The sequence below is a fragment of the Phyllopteryx taeniolatus genome, chromosome 7 (assembly GCF_024500385.1).
Source record: "Phyllopteryx taeniolatus isolate TA_2022b chromosome 7, UOR_Ptae_1.2, whole genome shotgun sequence".
NCBI classification, from domain to species: Eukaryota; Metazoa; Chordata; class Actinopteri; order Syngnathiformes; family Syngnathidae; genus Phyllopteryx; species Phyllopteryx taeniolatus.
This window is the reverse complement of record NC_084508.1, coordinates 7,634,669-7,660,976: the sequence shown is the minus strand read 5'-3', so window position 1 is coordinate 7,660,976 and position 26,308 is coordinate 7,634,669. Positions and strand designations below refer to the sequence as shown.

General features: G+C 40.0%; 2 protein-coding genes across 4 annotated transcripts in view; one reads left to right on the top strand and one right to left on the bottom strand.

Moving 5' to 3' along the window:
• Window positions 1-2,583: 2,583 nt before the first annotated feature.
• Window positions 2,584-13,172, bottom strand: dcun1d4 (DCN1, defective in cullin neddylation 1, domain containing 4 (S. cerevisiae)). 3 transcript variants are annotated; one of them, XM_061778755.1, is made up of 11 exons: window positions 13,062-13,172; window positions 11,808-11,878; window positions 11,684-11,723; window positions 8,292-8,379; window positions 7,207-7,286; window positions 7,062-7,132; window positions 6,369-6,460; window positions 6,160-6,268; window positions 5,823-5,927; window positions 4,585-4,687; window positions 2,584-3,939 (listed from the first exon to the last, which is right to left on the bottom strand). In XM_061778755.1, exons 1-11 carry the CDS (start codon window positions 13,078-13,080, stop codon window positions 3,884-3,886), a joined length of 834 nt encoding a protein of 277 aa, XP_061634739.1. In that variant the 5' UTR covers window positions 13,081-13,172; the 3' UTR covers window positions 2,584-3,883. The 3 variants fall into 3 exon arrangements, with proteins under 3 accessions (XP_061634739.1, XP_061634741.1, XP_061634740.1); XM_061778757.1 differs by lacking the exon at window positions 13,062-13,172 and adding an exon at window positions 12,906-13,055; XM_061778756.1 differs by lacking the exon at window positions 11,808-11,878 and having other exon boundaries at window positions 11,684-11,768; window positions 13,062-13,111.
• A 5,001-nt stretch (window positions 13,173-18,173) lies between these two features.
• Window positions 18,174-26,308, top strand: part of fryl (furry homolog, like) — a 98,560-nt gene continuing 90,425 nt past the window's right edge. Inside the window, exon 1 of the mRNA XM_061778471.1 lies at window positions 18,174-18,368. The gene's annotated coding sequence lies outside the window, so the exon portion shown is untranslated. The remainder of the gene's footprint in view (window positions 18,369-26,308) is intronic.

Sequence of the window (26,308 nt, the reverse complement as noted above, 5' to 3'; positions counted from 1 at the left end):
CATCCAAAAGCAGTGAGAATGGAGCTGAACCCACAGACTATACAATGTGGAGAAGAAAGTCTCATGATCTCGGTCTTTCTTCTCCATATGCAAGCCGGACTGTGGAGACCCGACAGACTACGGATAAGTCGCAAGTCACCACTGTGTCAGGGCAATCTTCCTCCAGCAACAGCGAAGACGAGATAGGTGGTGTTGCGGAATCCAACGAAATTACGGAAGTTGCAGTGGGGTCAGTTACGACAGACAGCGAATCACCAATACAATACAGACGTTCAATTATTAAGGCTTCGTCTGTACCAAATGATACCTCTACCAGGGATCAACACACAACACAACGTGGTTCCTCTTATAGTAGCAGATACCAGAACCCATCTCTTGCCCCAAAGAGCATTCCCAATCCAAGATCTGGGGATGATACCTCCCCCACCAGGGATCAACACGGTTCCTACTATAGTGTCAGATACCAGAATCCATCTATTCCCCTGAAGACCATTCCCAATTCAGGCTCTGGAGATGATACTCCCTCCACGAGAGATCCATCAGGGGTGAACATAGTGACACCACAATATGGTTCCTCCTATAGTGCCAGTTACCAGAACCCACATCTTGCCTCAAAGACCATTCCCAGTCCAGGCTCTGGGGATGACACTCCCCCCACCGGGGAATCATCAGAGGTGAACATTGTGACTACAGAAAGTAGTTCCTCCTATCGTGGCAGATACCAGAACCCATTTCTTGCACGTAAAACAATTCTTAATACAGGTTTTGGGGATGAAATGCCCCCAACCAGGGATCCATCGGGGGTGAACATAATGACTACACAAAGTGGTTCCTCTTCTAGTGCCAGATACCAGATCCTATCTCTCACACCGAGACCCTTCAGGAGCTCCAATGAGGGCCTAGCGGCTAAGATGCAGTGGACAGGACTCCGGACTCCCCTGTCTGATCTCTCCAAGCGTCCGGATGCAAGCCCACTATCTCCACCTAAAGGACTCGAAAAAACTACAGCTGGGTCCTTTACCCCGGAGGTCGCACAAGAAAGAGGGAGCACAAGTGTGACAAGATCTCTCAGCCCAAGCGGCGGCTCCTTGTCGTCACTCGGCACTGATGAGACGTGGAAGGGCGCATCAGAAAAGAGGGACAGAAGAGGACTTAGTGCCCTGAAAGCCATGTCATCACAGAGACAAACATGGGACAGGGAGGATGAAGATGTGGCCTTTTTCCCACCAAGTCACATTCCTGGGAACTTCAACCTGGACAGGTCAGAACTCCTCATCTCTTCTACCTCAGCAAGCACTGCAGAAGACCTTCTGTACAACATTCCCCGCTACAGGACACATGAACCTCTGACGCAAGGTATTCCACCTCCTGATCCGACAACACCGCTGCCAGACGAAGCCGTGGAGTTAACGTGGAATTCCAAAAGTTCTGACTCGCCAAGCAAGCATTAGCCAGGTTTCAATCGAAAAAAACCCTTCCAGCCTTTCGAACCTAAAAATGCGACTATTTTCAAGATACAAAGATGTAAACTGTATTAAGGATTGTCAAACACATTGTGATTAACAGTATGTTCCTTATGTTTATCATTAATTTATATGTACATGATGTTATGGCAACAGTTTTTGTAAACTTTGGTCCCGGGGAGGAATTAAATAGGAGTTAGAGAAATTGGTGTAAATACTGTAAAAGTATGTTTTAGCCTTGTTTCTCCAAATCAGCAACATGCCAATTTTTTAAAGCTCGTGTATCAGGTGAAACTTTTATCTTAGTGCCCGTGAAAACAACTCCCCCAAAAGTCAGTAACGCCCCCTGGAAAGTTAGTAAAAATTAGCATTTCCACGGATGCAAAACTTGGATGGACATGTCTGTTGTGACAGCACTACAAAAAGTCTCAAGGACCCATGCCTTATATTGAACAGAAAGTTCTCCATTTTGGTTTGAAGCAGACATTTGGGGCAAATTCCAGGACCCGCACTCCTAGGGAATTTTCCGATAAGCAGGTATACTAACCAGACGGACAACGTGAAATTGCCAAGGGGCCCGCTCATTGCTGCTTCCTATTATTCTTGGTTGAGTTACAGAATTGGGTTTAATGCTAAAGTTAAATGTAACTGAATTGGTACTTGGTATTTATTGACTTCACATAATGCCTTTGTTCATCTAGCTATACCCTAGACATATAGTGCCAGGTAGAAACAAAAACTCTTCCACTAAACAGCAGAATGTCCAATTCACCTGCGCATCAACCTGTTGCCATTCATACAACAGAATAGCTTTGTTCAGCCGGCCTACGTTAAGTACATGAAAACCATTAGCTTCAGTCTATACACTTTTGTTTGGTGCTGTGCCAGGAGTTTTTTCTCATGTAAAATATGTGCCTTGGTGCAATAAGGGTTGGTGTACACTTTCATTTGAATGTCCAATCCAGTCTTCTGTTAATTTAAGGTGAATATTAGGCTACTTTTACATGAAGCTTATACCGCTTCACATTGCTGTCTACATATGGAAATTGTTTTCTTTCTATGCTGTGCCCATTTTGCCAGATTTTCCTTGTTGGAAATAAAGTGCCCCAAACAAACCAAGTGGAGTTAAGTTAATAAACCCATTTTATTTAAGTATATAGACATAGGTTATAGTGAAAACCAACATATAGACACTTAGTTTTACATACATATATACAGCTGGGACAAGCACGTTCACCATCCTGCATTGTCACAAGAAGAATACAAGAACATGAATTAAATCTATACATAACCACGTGTCATTAGTTCATATACAGTGAAACCAGAGGTGTCGTGTGTGTGCGTGCGTGCGTGCGCAAGTCGACGGATGCACTGCCAATAAATAAACTGAGTACGACACGCTATTTTTTTTTGTGTGGCGTCAAAGCAGGGGTGAGCGCTCATTCCACCGTGAGGTTACACGTGTGTTTTTTTCCAGGTCTTAACAACAGCGATAAACACAATCATGAGTTTCCGTCGGGGAGTCAAACGATAACGACATGATGGTGAACATCAAATAATCTAAGCACAAAACATTTGCACAAATTCCTGTACAGAAAAAAAACAAAAAAAAAAGGGCTCTGTCGAGAGCTGCATGCAAATATTAAAATCATCTGGACGAGTCAGCGTCACAGCACAGCCAAAAAGACAAATGTATAGGGGAGGGGGCGAGAGGGGGACAGCAGAGCGCTATTACAGTTCTGACCTGTCCCGCGTTCCCGTAGGTGGCGCTAGAAATGCTCGTTCCAGGGAGGGGTGAGGATGCTACCTGAAACTATCGGACTAAAAAGGAAGACCAAGCCACACGTGGGAGACAAAACGGACAGCGGGTATGACGACAAGTAGGCTCCCAACCTTTGCACATATGTACATCTGTCCTTTACTCGTGTGGCAAAGTTTGAGGCACAGCTAAGTGGACGCATCCATTGGCCTGGGAAGGGGACCAATAAATGCTCAAGGGGGCGTGGGGGGCACTCACTGGCCCGCCCGAATGGAATTAGCAGCAATGCGGTTTTGTTTGGTGCTTAAAAAAATAACCCAAAAAAAGGGAAGAAAAAAATAAAATGACTGGCACTAATTAAGTAAACAGCACAGGCAGCAGAAACCTGCCATTATCTAAATGTGCTCACTTTTAAGACTGACCCCATTGGTTTCTCCCACCCGCAATACTCTCTCATTTCCAAGTGGTAAAGGGGAGCCGGGCTAAACGTGGCTAGCCCGCCGGCCGGATTTGGTAAACGTACACCCACGAGTAGCTGACCTCCCCCCAACCGTGGCTGTTTTTGTTTTGTTGTCACGTTGTAGATTCTCGCCGTTGCGGTCGTCACAGTATTTTGATATTCGCTTTATTTTTGTTTTTGTTTTTTGGGCTGCAGTTGCAGCTATGACATCTGTCTTTCCTTGTACCATTCCACAAACTCATCCAACAAGACGGGCCCTGGTGGGAGAAGGAAAGGAAGATTTGAGTTAGCGCTTCCAGAGAGTTGGGTTGGGACTCGAGATTCTCACATCTACACTTTATAAAAAAAAATAAAAAAAAACATTTTCTTCTTAGTTAAGTGCAACGTCATTAGTAGGTCACTTATTTCGTTGAATGTGATGTCAATACTTTGTCTCCTTTTGAATAATGTACAGTACAACAGTTTGACATTTAGGAATGTGCAACATCGGTTTGTCTTTTTAGGAACGAGCCAATAGTTTTGTCATTTAAGAAAGTGTGACGAACAGTTTGTCTACTTTTTAAACAAAGTTTAAAGCTTTGTTTTAGCAAAGCACAACAAATTGTTTTGACAAAATGCAATGTAAATAGTTTGTCTCCTTTTAAAGGAAAGTGGGATATCACACTTTTTGGGGGGAAACGTGCAACATCGATAGTTTGACTTTTCAGGAAAGTTCAACATCAACAGTTTGTCTTCTATTCAGGAAAATACATTCAAACTTTTGCCTTTTATTTAACAAAGTGCAAAAGAAATGGTTTGTCTTCTTTTTAATACAGTCCCACAAAGCAGCGTGCCTTCTTTTTAGGAAAGTGCAAAAACCAGTTACATCTCGTAGCGCTCAGGTTTAACGCGGGCCAACTTACAGGCTCCATCCTCGTCATAGTTGCTGAGGTCCAAGTTGATTGTCCGGCTGAACTCCAACACGTTGCACCACTGGTCTTTATTTACCACTTTGTACTTGGATTGCTGGGGAGCCAAACATTACCAGAATGGTGTCACAGCACAAGAGGCGGCGTGAAGATTTCGTACAAAACAAATGCATGCCTGCACCTCAAGCACTGCCAACAAAGTTTTCATTTTGAAAATGTACTTTTCGCACACAAAGATTCAGTTGGGTACGGTCAAATTTTCCCACAGCACCACAAACCACACTTCTGATTGGTCACACCCCAATGCCAACGTAAAGACTTGTTATACACAATACCACTTATTAATTCAATACCAACAACAACAAAAAAATGGCATTAGGTGAGAGCATCGCTCTGCAAATTCCATTCTGGCCTCTTCAAAAGGTTAAGTAGTTTTGCTTTATTTTTGTTCTATTACAGAAATTGAATAACTTGCCTATACATTTGTATAACATTTTAAAATAATGAAACATTGCCTGCTCAGTACTATGTTTTGTCCTTTTGTCCAGTATTTTGGTAATTCTCAATAATTTTGTAATTTCTTTTCTAATGTTTTTGTTCACCATTTTGCCAATATATTTTTATTTCTACTATTTGTTGTATTTTTTGTCTGCTATTTTAGTAAACAAATAGCTAGTTTTTCAAATACACATTTTTTGTCTCAATTTCGCTCAATGTAATATCTTTGCATTTTGGTCTTTCATTTTGGAATTTCTCATCTATTTTTTCTAAAATTTGCTCTATTTGTCAAATATTTTTGTTTTTCCTAATATGACCTTTTGTCTTATATTTCAGTGTTTGTCATCTATTTTTTGTATATTGTGTCTAATACATTTGTATTTATCTGGTATTTTTGTAATATGTGTTGTAGTGTTTGCATTTATAATAACAACAAATATGTTTCTGCCATTTTTCATCCACTAAAATTTCTATATACATTTTCCATCTACATATATATATATATATATATATACACAGATATATTATTATATTAGCTAATGTTTTGACTTGTACCACTTCCATGACCAAATTGCTCACGATTGTCGTGTTTTTTTTTTTTTTTTTTTTTTTTAAACGTACGAATGTTAAGAATGCGTGTACAATTTCACCCTAGAAGAGATCATTTGGATTCCTATTATTTCCTCTGGGGTGGACAGCTTCCCGTGTATTAATGGAGAGCCGGCCGTCCGTACCTCTAGAAATTGATTAAAGACCGGAAAGAGGGGCCACGTCTTTCCCAACAGAAGCCCCAGCATGCACTTGGCCGTGTTCAAGTCCAAACTCCTCTGGTCCTTCTCCTGCCAAAAGACACGCATGTACAGTAGATCATTAAATCAATGCAAAAACACTGTTCCTTAAAAAGGACATATGTCAAATGGACTTTTTAAATGGCTTGCATATAAACACTTGGGTCCCCAAGCATCATGACCAACATTAAAATACTATACACTATAGATGCCACAAGATAGCAGCAAATTCCTTAACTTCAAACACACGCGCACGCACAGATTTCCCTTTTGGCAGACTCACCCTGGCAAAGTCAAAGGCGTATCTGTATATGAGCTTAAAGCTGGTGCTGTCATTGAGGACGGACCGCAGGGAGTCCAGCGAGTTCCTCAGCCTCTCGGTAGAGTCGCACCTGGCGAGAGCGCACCAGCCGGTCAGACGAAGAACCTTCGTCTCAACAAACAACAAACAAACAAACAAACAAACAAACAAACGTTTGATCGCAAACGTACTGCAGCGAGCCCATGCCCCTCAGCCACTCCTGCAGCGTGAAGTAGCCCATGCTCTGAGCATCCAGCTTCCACGCCAGCACGAGCATCACCACCTGGAATACACAAAACACCATTTTTGGACTTTGTGACAATGACCGTTAAACGGCTACACACCCGAGTTCAAATGGCAGTTTTTTTGTGATATTTAAAAAAAAAAAAAAAAAAAAAAAAAAGACCAAGATGCATTTGAAAACTTTCCATCATTAAAGTGACCTATAAGACTCAATTGCGGAGGGGGGAGGGGGGGGGGGAATTATTTCTTTATTTCTTTCTTTAAATCATGGGGTAGGTGGGTGTACACACAACTGGCGCAGTTGCAGAAGGGTGCACACCCGTTTATAACTGGGGATGTGGCTGTGTTGATATTTTTTCTCGTGCATTTGTATTTATTGACGTCTTTTGTATTTTTCTTCCTAATATTTGTGTATTTTGCTCTGATTTTTAATTGTTAGTGTAAGATTTTGAGTTTTTCGTTGAAATGTTTTATTTCATACTTTTTCAAATATTTTGTAATTTTCTTCATTTTTTTCTATTTATTTATCACTAATTTGTGTTTTTTGGCTAATACTGGATGGATTATTCGAAAAGATTTCTGCCAAATATTGGTATCCCAAAACCCAAAATGACATGCTCGCCAAAACCAAGTCATCTTACGTTCTCCGGTTCCACTCCGATGTCTTCACAGAACTTCTCCATGCCCTCAGGTCCCACCACATCATCACAGCCTATCAGAGACAACTGTGACGCATCACATGACCGAAACAATGTGCAATTTCCAACCGTAAAATGGTAGGCTCACCCGCATATTCGTAGAACCACTCCAAGCATCTCTTGTTGGAAAAGGTTTCCTCCTCTCGAATGAGTGGCGAGTCAAGTTTTCTGAACGTGCACAAGGGACAAAAGGAAAGAGCTTATTGACTCATAATTGCAAAGAATGCGGTGCTGTGTCCCAAAAAATTCGACGTTTTACCCCGAATGTGTATGTCAAATATTCTTGTATTGTTTCGGACTATTTCTTTCCTCATACCTTTTTTTATTAAATATTTTGACACTATATTACTAATGTATATTTTTTCCTGATATTTGTGTATTCTTTTTCAGATGCATTTTGTATCCATTTTTTTATTACCTAATATTTTTGTGCATTTTCTATTACATTTCTATTACAGTTTTTCACAATTTTCCAATATATTGAAATTCACTTGAAATGACTCATTCAAAAAAAATATGACAAACTTTCCAAAATATGCAACATTATTCTCATAAAATAACTACTTAAATCGAGAAAATATCTGCCGCTTTTCCGGAAAATATACAACCTTATTCTTCTAATATTATGACTTAAATCTGGAAAATACCTGACTTTTCATCAAAACGAGATCATCTTTAGCTGGAAAGTTTTCCTCAAAAATAATAAATAGTAAACAATAGAAGTAAATAAGACTATTTGCATAACATTTCAGCTAATATACACAAAAATATACAACATTTTATCAAAATGAAAATATTTTTCCCCCTCTGAAATAAATAAGACTTCATTCTTGCAATATTGCCTTTATTGTTGAAAAAAAAGATTGAAAACAAAAAACTGGCTTTCTCCTCCATTGTTTCACGATTACGTTGGTAATGTCTTTTCAGCCTTTGCGTAACAGCTTCAAATGACGAATTCCAGCGAATAAAAGTGACAGTTTGATCTTAAAAGGGACTATTTCCATTTCCCTTTATTTCTCATGAAGGAGGGAGGTGGAGAATAGGCCCCAATTGCAAACAACTCAGAGATCATCTATTGCAATTGGTCCTCTTTTCAACTTGTGTAACTTTTGAAAATGCACCAGCGTTGAATATAAGTCACGTCACCCCCCCCCGCCCAAAAGAGAAACCTACCTGTCCTGGCGACTCTTCTTCGCTGACATGTCATCTCCGGCAGTCGGTCTCCTCTTTTTCCTCGGGGGCATGGCTCTGGAGCAACAAGCTAAAGAAAAACATCACCATTAGAAATAAAAATCAGTGTGTATTTTTGGATAAAGTGTTTTTGTAGTGTTTTAATATTTTTGTCAAATATTTTTCAAAGTGATCGGTTATTTTTGTATGATATTATTGCAGCCCGCGACCCTAGTCAGGATAAGCGGCTCAGAAAATGGATGGATGGATATTATTGCATTGATTTTGAATATCTTTTCTGTATTTTCCATGATCACTTTGTATCGTTTTCCCAATACATTTTTAAATTTGCTTCTGAAAATATGACTTGAAAACAAACCATATCAAAGAGCCAGTTTTCAAAGAAAAGTGGATGAGGGGGAAAAAAGTTGTCTATGACGTTTTAAAATAAATCAAGTGGAATATATGAGAAAAAAAAAGTCCTAATATGAGAAGACGTACACTGAGAACAAAATATCGATGAAAAGGGCTTGGTATTTGAGGGTTAAAAGTTAAGTATTTTTGTTTGAAAATAAAGGGGGTTATTTGAGAGAAGAAAAAGTCTCAATCGTACCAATTTGAGAAAAATGCTTTCCATCATCAAGAAAAAGTTCTTTGCTTATATACAGTGCCACCAGAAAGTATTCACACATGTTACAGACTTATTCTAAAGCGGATTAGAGGATAGTTTTCTTCTTTTTTTTTTTTTTTAAATCTACATAAAATATGCCATGACAAATGTAAACATAATAATAAGTATTCACACCCTTGGCTTAATATTTTGTTGAAGCACTTTCGGCAGCAATCACAGCCTCGAGCCTTCTTGGTCTTGTCTCGACGAGCTTGGCACAAAAATGGGCATTTTCTCCCATTCTTCTCCGCAGATCCTCTCAAGGTCAGTCAGGTCGGATGGGCAGTGTCGGCGGACGGCCATTTTTAGGTCTTTCCAGAGATGTTTGCTTGGATTCATGTCCGGGTTCTGGCTGGGCCACTCACAGGCTGCTCCTGAAGTGTGTGCGCTTTGTGCTTTGAGTCTCTTGTCGTGTCGGAAGGTGAATCAACGCCCTAGAGTCTGACTTCCATAGCACTCTGGAGCAAATTCTCAAAGAATTTCTCTACATTTGGCAGCTGTCCAAATGTACCCTCTATGCGGACTAGTGGCCCAGTTCCTGCAGCAGCACGCTGCCGCCCCACAGCACGCCTTCACAGTAGGGATGGTGTTAGCCAGGTGATGAGCGGGGAGGGGACTCTTCTTCTCCAGATATGACGCTTGCAATTCAGGCCAAAAAGTTCTTTTTTGGTTTCATCAGACCAGAAAATGTTGTTTCTGCACTTCTGAGATTCCTTAACGTGTCTTTTTTTTTTTTTTTTTTTTTTTAACTGAGAAGTGGCTTCCATCTGGCCACTCTACCATAAAGGCCTGATTGGTGGAGTGGGTTAGCAACGGTTGACGACCCGGACGGTTCTATCGCCGCCTTGGTGACCATAGGGCTCTCGTTCACCTCTGAGACCGAGGCCCTTCTTCCTCGGTTACTCAACTCGGTCGGACGGCCAGATCTAGGAAGGGTCCCGATGGTTCCAAACGTCTTCCATTTCTGAATAATCCAGACCACGGTGCTTTTCGGAACCTTCGATGCTGCTGCAATTCTCTTCCCCAGATTTGTGCCTTGACACAATCCGGTCTCGGAGGTCTGCAGACAATTCCTTCAGACTTCATTGCTTGGTTTCTGCTCTGATATGCACTGCCAACTATGAGATCTTGTATAGACAGGCGTGTGCCATTCCAAATGATGTTCAATCAACTGAACTGGACGCCATTTAAGTTGTAGACGCATCTCAAGGATGATCAGTGGAAAGCAAATGCACCTGACCTTAAGTTTGAGTGTCATAGCAAAGGGTGTGAACACTTATGTTTCAATGTTTACATTTTTATAAATGTATACAAATGTCAGAAAATGTTTTTACTTTGTCATCATGGGATATTTTATGTAGATCTTTTGAAATAAAACTATACTCAAATCAGCTGTAGAATAAGTCTGCAACAGCAAAATTTGGAAAAGGGGAAAGGGTGTGAATACTTTCTGGTGGCACTCTATAGTTATTTGAGAAGATGTTTTTTTTTTTTTTTTTTTTTTTTTAGATTTTTGAGAATTGTGGTATATATTTAAAGGGTCAATCTTACAAAAATAGCTATAAGATAAACCATAATCTTACGAGAATACAGTAGTCTTATATTTTGAAAAAGAAGTTGAATACTCAACACATTCATTGCCATTGACGGCTTTAGAAGTCAAATATCCACGTTAACTGGGAGGGCTGGCAGTGAATTGAGGAAAACAACTATATATTCAAATTTTAAAAAAGCCATAATCAACGAGATTAGCCATACCTTGAGGTATTTCCAATGGAGAAAAAAAATGTGTTTTAATGTTTGAGAATAATCTGGTATATTTGGGGAAAAAAAGTTGTATTTTTCAAGATTAAAGTAATAATCTTAGAAGTCATATTTTGAGAAAAAAGTTGCATATTAAAACAAAATCTTTTGAGAACAGCCGTTTATTTTGAGAGAAAAAAAGTTGTATATTTAAGGGGAAAAAAGATGCATTTTTTGAAAATAGTAAATGAGAAATATTTTGAGATATTTCCATTTTCTGAGCAGTGCCTTGATTTACAATTTGAATTTTTTCCATGACCAAGCTTGTAACTCAATTTAGTCTTTCATCAAGTTTATCATTTTCCCCACTGGATTTAATTGAAATACCATGAATTCTTTCCAGTCTCACAAACAAACAAAAAAAATCACCCACATTGTTTTTTTTTTTTTTTTTTTTAAATAAAGAAAAATAGCACTAGATCGTATCAAAACATCCATCCATTTTCTTAGCCGCTTCTCCTCACTAGGGTGGCGGGCGCGCTGGAGCCTATCCCAGCTATCATTGGGCAGTAGGCGGGGTTCACCCTGAACTGGTTGCCAGTATAGTTTAGAGAAAATTGTATTTGACATTCACATTTTTTAGGGTAATGTGGTATATGGAGAAAAAAAGTTGTAATACATGTATGAAGTCATGTTTTTGAGATGCAATGCAATCTAACAAGAATAAAGTTGAAAAGTTAAGGGAACACATGTATAGGAGATTAGAGACAAGCTTTAGAATACAAATTATTTGACAGAAAAACAAGTCCCATATTTTCATGAATGTCTTATTTTAACAACGGAATTTCAAAACAGATTAGAAGGATCTTTAAAAGAGATAGAAAATAAAATTATTACACGGAAATTTGAGAAAATATACATCCTAAAATGCATGCTTTATTTCTCGATTTGCATGAAAAAAAATAATTACTGCAAAAATCACCTGACGTGTGGCTCTCCTGTCCAACGTCTTCCGTGAGGTTCTGCCAGAACAGATGCCAAATGCTTTTAATCCACAGAAGTATACGCTTGAGAAACAAACACAACATGTTGTCATATGCATTTACCAGCCTGTGCAACGTGTGGTGGATCTTATGGATGTTGGCCAGTGTAGTCAAGTGAGAATTCAGCTGAAAATCTATCCAAAGAAATAATAAAGACACGAGGTGCGGTTATTAGAAGTAACTGTGGGCATGCAAGTCAAGTCAAGTCAAGTACGAGGATACACGAAGATGACGTCACATCCTCGTCAAAAGTCCCGAGCCCGGCCGTCGGCTAACGCTAAGCGTTTCAATAGATGTTCACGGCTTAGTTTTAGAGAGCCACGGCGTGATGTTTGAACACGAAACGACGGGGCGGACTGTTGACGTGACTCGAAAATGTGTTAATTTATATTCCGGCTCGTCGTCGAATGTTAGTCGAAAGTGGCCGTTAAAAAGCGACACGGCGGGGCTAGCGTTAGCTTGCGTACCGAAAATAGCAGTGCAACTTGCGCGGAGTTTACAAAGTAGCCAAGCAAGGTGTGCGCTTGGGATTTGTAGTCCATTTCCGCCATGATTCACGATGGCGGCGCCGCTCGGCCATAGCCTTGGGAACTACAAGTCCCAGGGACCTCGACAAGCCCAGCGATTCTCTGAAAGCCTTGTGCCCCCCACCACTAACATGCACTCCGACTGATTTACAAGCCTTTTTTCATATTGTGAAAATGCCAATGTTGGTTAAATACGACACGAAAAGGTGCCAATAGCACACGTGCTCATTTGGGTAAAAAGAAAGCCGGTGAAACGCGGCGAGCGGGCCAAATGGAAGATGTTAACTCAACTGCGTCACAATGTTCACTCTCTTAACAACCTACACACACATTTGACCCATTTCCACGTTCGTTACGTCGCCCACTAAACTCCCCCGAGTCGGAACACCTTGTTCCTCCGTCACCGAAGACTTAAAAATACGGAAAAAGATCACAACGCCGGCAGATACGCATGAAAGTAAAGCTTCGCATTCGGGGGAGGGAAATTGGCTGCAATCGAGTAAGGCCGTCTACAAGGATGTACATTTATAGAACTTCACACAAGAAAAAGTGTATTGTCGGATCGGAATTGGGAGTCAAATTAGACTCTGAACACGTCCTTTGTTGTCGCACTGGCAAATACAAAGAGACCCACACAAAAAATAGCACGGAATACATCCAACCCTGCAGAACTGGCGAAATACGGAAATGCCGTCGAGTCGAGCGTCTTTCTAATCATGTTCGGAATGTGTTCTGTTCCCTGTAAACGGTCGTAATTTGACCAAAAGAGCCAGTAGAGGCTTCTACTTACTGGCCGCATCAGAGTGCATCTTTATGAAACATACAACTGTCTGTGGGAAGTCCGCAGACCGGCCAATGGGCGGAGCAGGTCGACGTTAAGCCACGCCCTGCGGTTCATGATTGGAGCCAGGTCCGTGCCACTTCTGCCCGTGCTCCCATTCGATTGGCCACTAGAGCTGCCCAGTCAAAATAGCATTAGCAATGACTCCGCCCTTGCTTCAACGTGATTGGTCACTAGCCCCGAATAGGCGTGCCCCATTGTCATAGTTCATTGGTCAAGGTTTTGTTAATAGAAATATGATTGAAGCCCATTGAAACCGGGTCCGTTCCACTTCCGCCTGCGCTCCCACTCGATTGGCTGCAAAAGCTGTCTCGTCCAAAAAAATTGGCCTCAGTAATCCCAAATAGGCGTGTGCCATCGGTATAATTAATAGCAATTAATTAATTGCTCCAGTTTATGATAAGAGTATGTCGTTGATCATGTAGTATTACCTGTTAGATAAATGTAATTAAACAACGTTTTCGTGATAAAACCTGATTGACACCCGGTCCGTGCTAGTTCCGCCTGTTCTCCCTTTCGATTGGCTACTCGAGCTGTCTCGTCAAAAGAGCGTAGACCGCAAGCAATTACTTTTTCAAATGAAAAAATAAATACATAAAAAACGAATGAACATTTTATTACTTTTTGAATGAACGCATCAACAGTACCCTTGGATGTTTCTAACAGCCGCACTTTATTAAATATATTTTGCCACAAGGGGATACAATTTTATTGAGTTTAATGTATTGTTTGATTATCTATTGCTACAATTATTTAGTACAGTATTGAAAAACATTTTGCTAACCATCCTATTATCCTATTATTTAGTGGATCAGATGTAAAAGTTTAAGTTTATTAAAAAAATGGAAAAATAAATGAAAATCGAAAAAACATCTCTTTTTGTTGTTCTTTTCAGGCCTTATTGCATATAATTTCTAAAAATTTTGAGTTTGCAAACACCTATCCATGGTGATACAGGGAGCTAAAAGGAACTAAAGGAATTTTCCAATAATGACAAAAAAATAATAATAATTAGTTGCACTAAATACTGACAGAATACTTAATAATTATGTTTTTTGTGTTTTTTTCATGATTAAACGTGCAGTGGGTCACATTGGCCCATGAACATTTCTGGTGTAGCAATTTAAAGAAACAAATGCAACATTAGTGTAAAGGGACTGTCTCACCTTTGATCTGTGGCTTTTTACAAGTAAGTCTACTAGAATGTGAAATGAAAACAAATGACTTTGTTAAACGAAGGTGTACACGTCCTTGGAGCTTTCGTCAAAGACAACACGAAAACGCATTTATATTCAATGTTGCACAATATTTTACAGAGCCTACTGAGGTTATTTGAAAATCCACAAGATTTAATACGATTAAGTAGAATTTTATCAACATGATACAGTGGAGATACTCTTGTATCGCAAATCATCTTTCGCCCTTGAAATGAATTGAAATGCCATTAATCCATTACAGCCTCCCATAGAAACAGCACAAAATGTGTAACGTTTTTTATATATATCTTTTATAATTTACTTTATAAAAACATACAGAAATGACATAATTAAATAGAATGTAAAGTGTTAAACAGTTTTTTGCCACGTTTTTTGCTTCAATTCAATGGACGTTGTGCTCTCCTGCTGTGCACGCCTTGGCCACATGTGGGCAGTATAATACAGACATAAGGAAATACATGGAGACGGTCTGAACTCAGTAAGCTGCAGTAATATTAGTCATTCTTCACAGAGGATAAAGAATAAATGCTTGAGAGTATTCCGATATTGTATGTCGACGTGTTCCTCCTTTTGTTTTCAAATATCTATTATAACACTGAGACACCAATGCTATTCGTTAACCCATCTGGCATTTCCCATTATTTGTTAGCATTAAGCACATGGACCTCAAGGCAAAGTTATGTGGTTTGGTTGAATACACAACATGTCATTCTCTTTGTTGTATGTTTAGTTTGACAGTAAACTTCAACTGTGAGTGGCAAAAAACAACCTGAAGCCTTTTTTTATTTTGTTTTTTTAATTTTAAGAATTTGTCACGAATTGTATCTGCCCAACTGCTGCTTGTGAAGTGAGTTGAGTTCACTGCCACCATACAGCGGTCATATCTCAAATTTTTGCTCGTAAATCAAAGCAGAAAAGCGGCTGGACACGTTTTATCTTGAAACATTTGGAAGTCAGGTGACTTGTATCTCAAGGCACCACTGTATTCATTCACAGATAATTCAGGGAACATAAATAGCAATATTACATGTTCAAATGATCACTTCTACAACAATCCTAGGAAATTATAATGTTCCGTCACTGGTGAGCTATTTTCAGAACAGGCCTAGAACGGGCTACTTACGCGGTCATTCTAGGCTATCTAATGACCCCGGCCGTAAAGTGTCTCAGTCTGTGTCCCTCAAGTGGAAGGAGACATCCACAGGGATGACGTGAGGAAGGTGTGGAAAGAATGCCAAGAGTAAAGCTTCTGGTACAGAGGTAAGCCACACACAGAAAACAACAACAACAACAACAACAACAACAACAAAACAACAAAATCACAAATCAGTGGATTGCACAGGCGGAATTGCATGAAAGCGCTGGGGCCCAACTCGTCCATCAAGACGGCATCCAAGCTCATGTTTACATTCTTTTGTAGGGAGGCCTCTGGAAACACCACCATATGGGGACACAGCATGTTACTACGTGATAGCTTATACTGCAGTTACTGGCTATTCCCCACACTATCTGCTGGGAGGCAATAGAGTGGCGCATTGATTTACAAGTTGAATTCCTTCAGTGAGCACGCTCGTAACTCAGGTCACTCGTATCTTAAATCAACTTTCCTCATTGTAAAAAATTTAAATTACATTAATCTGTTGTAGCTGTCCAAAAGCCCCCCCGCCCCCGACCCCCCCAAAAAATGTATCAATGTTTTTGTCAAAATTGTCTTTGACTAATATTTTTTATTTTTTACAATTAATTAATTAACCAATTACTTATTGAGATGAATGATTGAAGAAATGAACATTTTAAGGAAAAACAGCTAATCTAGTGCAACAATATCATATAATTAGCATGTTATAATTCCCAGTAAATCAATTAACCAATTTTTAATGAGATAAATTAAGAACTAGAAAATTTAAAAATCTGCGTGAAATCTGCAACGTGTTAAAAAAGATATATATTATATTGATCATGAAATAATAATGTTCATTTTTAATTGTATTATTCATAATTCATTTAACTATAATTGACCAATTATAGATGTTTTTGTTGTTGTTGTTTGTTTTTTTGAGAGGCCTAATGCCGATTGAGCACTCGGTAATGAAAAATGGTCAGAGCACCGTGTCTTAACCATGAAATGTTTAACAACATGTGAGACGTGGTGTGCTTTGGATGTGCTGCGTGCTTCCATCGCGAGCAGGATCTCGAATGTTGAGCCCCAACGTGGCCCTACCTAATGCATTGAAGATGAGCTATTGTGCATGTCAAACTATTAACGAGAGCCAATGGGTAAAGATATGCGCGCCCCAGACCGGAAGTGCGTCACTAAGACAACACAAGAGCGAAACAACTTTACTTCTAATGAACTATACAGTATAATATTTATCATGCTCATCTAAAAATAGATATATTTCGATGGAATATTTTGTCCAGTGAAAATAAGTAGGTGTCCACCGCGCGTGGTGGTGCGATCATGAGCGTTTCCTTTCCACAGATGTATTTCAAGTGCATTGAAACAGTGTTTAGCACTCAGTCTGAAACTGCGGTCTGACCGAAACTACGTTTTTCTTTGTCTTTAGCTCTTCCCCTGGCCATGAGCAGCATGGCTGTCACGGGGGCTCTCATCTACAATGGTAAAAAAAAAATAAAAATCACATTCAAACACTACTTACTGTTATAATGTCAATGCTTACACAAACTGGTTGTATTTGCACACAGGTATTTGGAAAGAGTCCAAACGGTTTGGTCCCTTTCCAAAGCTAGCAGGTGTGCAATGGGACTTCTCTTTGTTTAGATATAGCTGCTCTTTTCTTTTCAGGATATTCATCAAGACGATTTATTTTTTCGGTTGGCTTTGCCGCAGGGAAAGCATCTTACATCAGCCCCTGCTGTCGCAAGTTCCAAAAGCTCGGCCCTGGGATCGAGCCCTCATTTGGGCCCTGGTCTGGCCCCTTTAACCACAAACGCAGAGCCTGTCAACGTGTGTGAAAAGTGTCAGAAACAAATTCAGGCTACACCATTTATTTAAAAAAATGTGCCAGATTTGGATACAAAGAATGTCAATTTCATTCTCAAATACCTCCTGGCTCCTGACTTTTTCTCAATGTTATGTTCCATTTAAAAAAAAAAAAAAAAAAAAAAAAGTACATGCACTAAAGCACCTCTAGAGAGCGGTGTTGTTCTTTCACCTATAAATATCGTTATAGTTAATGCATTTGTTTCATTGTAGTCCTCGTTAGTGTAATAAACAATTTTCATATTATACATTGCAATTAATGAAGATTTTGTTTTTAAATCAGTTAATTTTATTTTGTTTACTTTACTAATTACATTTTTTTAATTTTAATCTATTTAATGAATGTAGGCACATACATATACATTGTGGGAACAGGGAAAGAAAATAATTCACTAATTTAAAATATTTTAGATATTATTATATTTATTATTAATTTATATTAGGTATTTTTGTATTGTGTTTTATTTAATCAAACTGTGGCGAACCATTACCGGTACCTCATTGATAAAATCCACTTTAGCTTGTGTAACGTAGTTTCCGCACGCATCCGTCGTGGGGTATCTTCCTTTTAGGGTATTTTTTGTCGTTGATTAATTATCTGTAAGCGTTCGCCCCCATACCCGCCCCTCCGGAGTGTTTCCGGTGTGCGCTGAAACTACAGCGAGCAAGTCCGTGTGAATGTCACCCTCACGATGTAGTTCAATCAACGGTTCGGTTTTGGTAGATTGACACTTAATTTTCTCCTATGGAAATCTGGACTTGATGTAGGCGTACTGTAGGAGAGCCAATCAAAAGAGAGGAAGGCGGGGCAAGTGGCCACAGGCTGTTCTGACAGAGTGAGCACTTTCAACACCGAAGCAGATTGAGTAGGAAAAAAAAAAATAAAATCACACCACTACGCAAGTCCTTCCAATGGAGGAGGGCCAGAACGTTGGAGCTTGTCCGGCGAATGAAGACTGCGAGCCAGCCGCATAGCGCAACTATAACGGGGGAGTGACATACAGAGAAAGAGAAGGCAGAGAGGAGAACAAAGTTGTAAGTAACGCCGTTGTTGTGTCGTAAAATGTAGAAAAAAAGCCCTGGTCGCTCTTATCCTGATGTGGTAGGCAACGTTGCCGCACGCTAACTTTGTCGTTTTAGGGGCTGAAACGCAGCCTTAAAGCAAACCAAACGAGGGGTTAAAAATGGCACGTAGTCCACACTAGTTCACCTTTATCAGGCTGTTAGAATTAGAGCATTTCCTGGTGTGTTAAAAACATTAACTTCAAAGTTGGTTGTTCTGGCTAACTAGCATCTCTCTTTACATTAGCCCCCCCCCCCCCCCCTCCCAATACACTAGCTAGAAAAAAAAGCTACTGGGAGGATTTTGCTTTAAGTCGTCAAAGTGATATAGCCGTTTTAAAATCCTCTTTAGATTCAGCATAGTCAAGCACACCACTAAAAACATGCAAGTTGAATATCTTTTACAAAGAAATATTAAGCCCACCATGGCATTTGTGCTTGGGGCAAGTCACTCTTGTTTTTCTTTTTTTTGTTCTTGTTTTTTGCGTGTTTTAAATTGTTTTTATTTATGAGTATTTAAAAAAAATAAAAATAAAGATGGCGTATTGTAAGAGACTTTAAGCCACGACATGTTCAATCAGGATACTGTTGAGATGGACCTGAGGACGTTAATGCTCAGTGTCAGTTGCCATAATGAAGTATTTTTTATTTTTTTTTGCCTGGTTTATGTCAAGTCATTTGAGCATTTATTCCATATCCTTGATATCAAGCTCAAAGTCCATGTACTGGTGGGTGCGTTGTCTTAACGAGAAAAGACAATTCTGCACACTAGTAGAACGACCGGGTGCTACTGGAATTATTATTAGTATTTTCCAGTACTAGTGCCAATTTTGGCCTACTAGTACGGCCTTAAGATGGATATCAAGCATATGGAATAAATGCTCAAAAGGCTTCGATATTGAAAAAAATGATAAAATTCCTTTACATACCTAAACCTATTCACTGAAATGTCAGTAAAGATTGAAAATTCAGCTTAATCATATTAAACCTTGCTGTAGGTTTTAAAAGAGGATCAAATAACCTGCGTAAAATAATGTGCAATATTGAATCTTTCCATAAAGCTATTTGAATTAATACTTGCACGACTTTGATATCTAGGCTATCAAATAAATGAACGTTATCGTAAGCCATTTGAGCACTATATGACGTTTCTGCCCAGAGAATGTCCCATGTTTGGGATCATTTTACACTTAAAAATGAAGATAAAGTGCAATGTGACTACTACAAAGCAGAACTGGTTTACACAACTGTACATCTACTAGCCGACATGTCAACGTTAACTAATTTAATATAGTTTACCACTGCTGGTAATTAATTTTTGTAATGCCCCCACAACTGGTCAAGGATAGACATAGCCGTAGGTGGGCTTTCAATTACTTGATTGAAAAAATGGTAACAAAATCAACACGTAATAAGCACATTTGTACACAAGCTGCTACAGCCACCAATGACAGACTTGCTAACAGTTAGCAAGTTAACAGCCGCTAACCTGACTTCACAACATCCATCTCTACACACTCATTCGCTGACTCCCACGTCTCACTAGGTCAGGCCCCACCTTTTAAAGCCACGCATGCTCAAAGTCACAGATACTACAGTGTGGAATGTGAGGATGGTGACCCCAAATCGACGACATTGTCTGCACTTCACATTTTGTTGTTTAATAATGCAAATTGGATTACTGTATTTAATCTATGGGATAATTGGTAGAGTAATCGACTCTAAGCCCTACTATTCTCCTATTAGCTAAGCTTTAACACCATTTTGTGTTACCTAGGGTGTTACAGAAAGCACCAAAATACACAGAGGGACATGAATAGGTCATTTGTGTTTGTTTGTTTTCAGCGAAGAGCCAAGGATAGGTTCCGTAGAAAGAAACGTGACTAGGTGAATTTGTGATTATAGTAATCCTCCGGTATATTGTGGGTCACGCTTAGTGGTCCCGCTAAATTGTGGATTTTTTGTGATTTCTCGTATTCTTTTTTTTAATACTCTGTACAATATTTTGTGATCCATTGCTCTAGCTCTCTCTCAGTATAGGCTGTTATATGCATTTAGATGTCTGTGTTCTTTTAAAAATGTGTTTAAAGACCTTCAAAAATATTAAGTGGCATAAATGCTATAAAAACATACATAGGGTGTACTTAAAGGGGGTATTTCTATATCGCAGATTTCATTTATTGCAGCGTTGGTCTGTAACGTAACGCCAGCAATGGAGAGGGGATTACTGTATGTGCAGGTTTCACTGTATTTCAGTGGTTACCGGAGGCAAAACAGCTTTGAATTAGTGTCTTTACTTTAAGCTGGTAAGACATTAATGGCATTGAAGCGCACACGGTTGAAACATTGACTTCCGTGAAATGTCCAGGCTGTGAGAACCCAGGTCTCCTTTAAGCCAGCCCGTGTAGATTTAACAGCCAAGTCAGCATTTCAGACGGAGCGTAAAAAAATTCTTAAAATGCTCGTGTGGCCTCGCGGCCATTTTCTATGCATCGTCCAACTTTCTAATTAGCGACCTTGTGCCGACGCTTGCGTTGCACCATGGAAAGTGCGTTGACGCAGGCGACTGAGCAAATATTTGGGCTGATGAAGGCCCTTTAGCACCTGCTCCGGTGGCCCGTCACCCCCATTCAGCGTACCGGTCACCTGTTTCAACAAGGACGGCAACTTTTTAGTCCCTTTAGTGTTTTTAAATGTCACTTTCCAGCAAGCTACACCGCCTCCTGTTTTTGCATTGAAGACAAAGAGTGGTACCTTGACTTAGGAATTAAATTCTTTCCATTACCAAGCAAATTATTTGTATATCAAGTAAATGTTCCCCATTGAAATGAATTGAAATGGCATTAATCAGTTCCAGCCCCCCAGAAATGCCCCAATTTCTGTTGCGTGTTTTTATCAAAGAAAAATAGCACTAATAAAACATAGTAAAAGAGAATGTAAAGAAGCAGAAAATGGTTTCATATGGTGTCAATACGGTTCGTACTGTAGTATTAATGTATTGCTAGTTTGTCCCACCTGTAATAAATTAGTTGTTATATTACACACTATCCCACAAGATGATTTTTGTTGAAAGTTAATTTGTGTACGCATAAAACAACGCAGAGCTTTGTGAGCTCTTGACGTGTTTATTTTTTCTTTCACTCGATTGCGTGGAGCCGAGGCGTGGAGCTGGAAATAAACTATAATTGAGTCCTGCTGAGGAAGATTATCCCGAGCGTCGGGAGCAAGGCTTTGGATCATAATTGATGTTTGGGAAGGAAACCGCCCTCGTCTCTTTGCCCGAGAGAAGACAGAAGAAGGCTGCAGAAGTTTGGGCCGTATTTAGTTGCATTGCTACTAAATGCCCCGTTCCCGCATTCAAATGTGAAATTGTCCGATTTGATGAAAAAGATAAGAGGAATGTCTACGGGTTAACGTCCGGTCACTTTCCTCATCCCGTCACGCTTCCGCCGAAAGACGTGCTGATTACGGCCGGGCCAAGCCTGTCATTTGCCGTCGGTTTGCGCCGCATATGAAGAGGCCTGCAATGCTTTTGTCTGACACTTTTTTTTGTGTGTGTCTTTGTGTAACTGTTACTGCTGCCTATATAAGGAAAAATGCCACCGCAGAAATGTGCAGTGTAACCTCAGAAGCTCCAGGTCCCGGGACACTGGTCGGTCTCGGATTTGTCTGGATTCCCCATTGAAAAGCCAATAATCTGTTCCAGCCCTCACAAAACACCATTATTTTTTGTTAAGCGTTTTTCTATGAAGAAACATTGTGAATGTAAAGAAATGAACTTTTTATTTTATTATTTTACTTTTTATAAAGTGGAATTACTGCCTGTTCTGTATTTGTGTGTTGGCTGGGTAGTCTGCGTGTGAGCATCTGGGCGTGAGTTGTGGCGTACAGCAGCTCCTTGAGTATTTTCATTTTGCATTTGTGTGTTTGCTGCGATTGGCTGACGACCAGTTCAGGGTGTACCCCGCCTCTCGCCCGAAGATGGCTGGGATAGGCTCCAGCACGCCCGTGACCCTTGTGAGGATAAAGCGGTACGGAAAATGGATGCATGGATTTGCGTGTTTGATGGTTTCCTTTGCATAGTAAACGGTTGAAAGTTCATGGGCAACTGTGGCTCTCCTTACCCACATGCGAGGGCATAACAGTACCTTACTGGCTCCATTTTTTTAATTATTTTTTTTTGTTTACCTCAATTCACTTGCGTGGCATTTTCTGGTGAAAGGAGATAGTCTACTCATTCTTTTGCAAGGTTTATATTTTCATGGAACACAATAGTGCGTGGGTCTTACGTGATGTTAAATAGCTGGCTAGCATTGGCTCAAATTTACCGCTCTCAAAATAATGTGTTCCCATAGCTTCGCTAATATTGTGAACTGAGTAACTCTCACGGAAACGGACGCCGTCGGTTTGACGGTACCGCCACCGGTGCGATTGTTCTTGAGAAGACAGACAACAGTCACTTGTGTATTAATTAAACCGATTGTTGCGATTCACTATTTAAGGTACATAACACAGTAATGCAATGTCAAATGTGAAAATTTCCATTACACTGGAAATATCTTTTGTCAAATGTAGGGAGTAGAAGTAAAAAGTCACCAGAAAACTAGATCCTCAAGTCAAGTACAGTCCTCAGTCTTGCACCTGAAATAGATCTCCCGCCTCTTTGGCGCAGCATCCCAATTGCATTGCACTTAAGCAGATTGCAGGTCATATCGGTTGAGACCGGGCTAATAATTGATCAGAGGCTTTTCGTTTGACCTTTAGCCGCTCTCCCTTCCTCTCGTCCCAGGAGAGCTGTAGTGGCGCCAAAACGCCATTCAAAGTCGTTACTCTGGTTGAAGAGTGGAGGAACATAAGAGGAACGCATTGAGTGTTTAACAGGAACCTCATTTGACCGCATGTGTTTGACTCACTTTTTGTTGGTTTGAAGTCACCCGGTAGGAGCAGGAAGTCTCATAATGCGTTACTGACAGGTCTGTCGGCGTGGGAAAACAGCGCATTGGGTCTTTTTGCCGGGATACGATGCGTCACTGCGACGTGGCTTCTAGGCCGCCGGTCGGTTTGTTCGGGCTTGATATCATCGCGCCGCTGACCCCGCTCTCGTTCAAAGCCGCGGTGAACTTATTTTGCTTTCTGGCCGCTCGGTGACTCTGGCGTGGCCTGCCTCTTCCTTCCTTTGCAGCATGATAGTGGTTAACAGTATATGTCGTCTTCTGTTTGTCGGCAGCTACCTTTTTATAAAAACCCATTTACCGGAACGGGACCTATCGTGGAAAATTGGCTTCAGTAGATCTTAAATGCCTCTTTCCGAAAATATGTCTGCGATCTAGCCGTTCGGAACTTCTGTATCAGTGTCGCCAAGTCCTTGACGAGATTTTTTTAAAATCTTGCAAAAAAACTGACAAAATATGAAAAGCAATGTGACAAAAACCAGATAAAAAATCTAATAACCGTTTTAAAAAAAGATAACATATAAAATCAGACAAAAATCTGAGAAAAATAGAGCAAACAAACAGACAAAAATATGAAATAACTGAATAAAACAAAACATTTCAAATACCGTTAAAATAAGCTGATGAAACCTATAGCAAAGCTGACAAAACATTACAAAAATCCAGGAAAGAACAAAGCTAAACAAAAATGAAGATAAATGTGACAAAAACATTACAGAAAAAGAGAAAAATCTGACAAAAATTAATAAAATGACAACAATTTACAGAAAGCTTACAAAAAATCTGCAAAAAAGTGAGACAAATATGGCAAAAGATCTGAACACATCCCAAAAAACTCAAAATGCAGCCAAAAATGTTCAACAAATTAATAAACAGACAAAAAGCTGGCAGAAAAATGACCCAAAAAATTGAAAAAAGACAAAAACATGAAACACTAACACAAATCTAACACAGGAAAAAGGCTGACAAAAAAATGATACAAATAAGACCAAAACTTGAATCTGTCAAAATAACTACAAAAATGGCAAAAACCTGATCAAAATACAGAACAAAGAGACAAAAATATGATAAAACATGGGCAGACAAAAAAACTGACAAAAATCTGAATTTAAAAAGCTGTCAAAAAAGGCAAAGACAAAAAAATATGGCAAATAACTGACAAACCTCACCAAATTCAAGGCAAAAAAAGCCCAATAAAAATCTGACACAATATGATAAAAAAATGACAAAAAGGCAAAAAGTTTGCACTAGATTATGCGCTTTCTGACTTGTGTACAAATTCGGGTTACTAACGGAACTCCGCTGTAAAACTGAGTACCCCGTGTAGTATGACCTCAGGCGCGTTCGACCCTGGAGGTTGCTCCGTGTTTGATACTAGCACACTCAATTTCATGACTATTTATTTCTTTATTTTTTAATCAGCCTTGCCGCTGCTAAAATAGGAAGAAAGTACACTTTAGGACGCCAGGGATCAGTTATGTAACAGCTTGATGTCGGAGGGTAATCTTCAGATTATTCTGCCGCTTCGGGAGGAGGATTTAATCCGGCCCTACCTCAGAGCTAAGCAGAGCGCGGCAGAACCGTCCCGTTGCCAAGAGAATGGACTGGTTTCCAGTCAGTCGCGGGGCACATATAGGCAAACAGATGAGGGGAGAAGAGAACCATTCAGAGAGACTGCGTGCTAAATATGTTCAATGCTGAAACTAATGGGGAACTATGACAGCAACTTCAAGAGATGCCTCTCCTCTGTGGCTGCAAAATGCGTTCTAGGTGTTAAACGTGTTGTTTGGCGGCGTGTTGCGGCTGCGGTTTTCTTAGCGACTGCGAGCTAAGTAGTGTGGGAACCGAGGGAACTGGGCGATTGTATTCATCTTTGTTTGTTTGGGCCGATTGTGAAAAGTGCAATGTTGGCTTTTCTTCCCTGCCCTTTGTTTTCCATCTTACCAAGCCAGTGCAACTTTTCATTGTCTGGACAAACTCTGGACAGACGAGTGACGTGTCACAGTAGGTCGCGCACTTGCCGTATTTCCTCAAATAGTGGCTGTAACAGACAACATGCCTCAATTAATCACTTAACCCGTCATCAGCGCCCGTTTCCTAATAAATGACTTTACTGCGGAAATATTTCAACATTGGCCTGACACAACTACGACGCATATATTGTAACATATTTTAAATACAGTGGTACCTTGACTTAAGTGTTTAATTTGTTCCGTGACCAAGCTCATAACTCAATTTACTCATATGGCAGTTACATTGAAGTCAATTTAATCCGTTCCAGCCGCCTAAAAAAAAACCACAAAATTTGTCATGACGCGTTTATAAGAAACATAGGACCGTATTGTATTAAAACATAAAACCCCAATTCCAATGAAGTTGGGACGTTGTGTTAAACCTAAATCAAAACAGAATACAATGATTTGCAAATCACGTTCAACCTATATTTAATTGAATACACTACAAAGACAAGATATGTCATGTTCAAACTGATAAACGTCATTGTTTTTAATTTAATGGCTGCAACACATTCCCAAAAAGCTGGGACAGGTGGCAAAAAAGACGGAGAAAGTGGAGGAATGCTCATCAAACACCTGTTTGCAACATCCCACAGGTGAACAGGCGAATTGGGAACAGGCGGGTGCCGTGATTGGCTAGAAAAAGAATTGCTCAAGTCATTCACAAGCAAAGATGGGGCGAGGTTCACCTCTTTGTGAACAAGTGCGGGAGAAAATAGTCCAACAGTTTAAGGACAATGTTCAAAAGGTTCCGAGAATCTGGAGAAATCACAGCATGTAAGCGGCGAGGCCGAAAACCAGTGAGCTTCGATCCCTCAGGCGGCGCTGCATCAAAAACGACATCGATGTGTAAAGGATATCATCGCATGGGCTCAGGAACACTTCGGAAAAGCAATGTCAGTAAATACAGTCCGTAAGTGCAACTTGAAAGTCGACTATGCAAAGC

Excerpts from the sequence above, each read along its gene's own strand:
- dcun1d4 (XM_061778755.1), bottom strand. Across the intron at positions 7,287-8,291 it reads AAGAAGAGTCGCCAGGACAG|AAAACTTGACTCGCCACTCA; the intron begins GTAGGTTTCTCT and ends GTGCACGTTCAG. Across the intron at positions 4,688-5,822 it reads TCTTTAATCAATTTCTAGAG|CAATCCAAGTACAAAGTGGT; the intron begins GTACGGACGGCC and ends TTGGCTCCCCAG.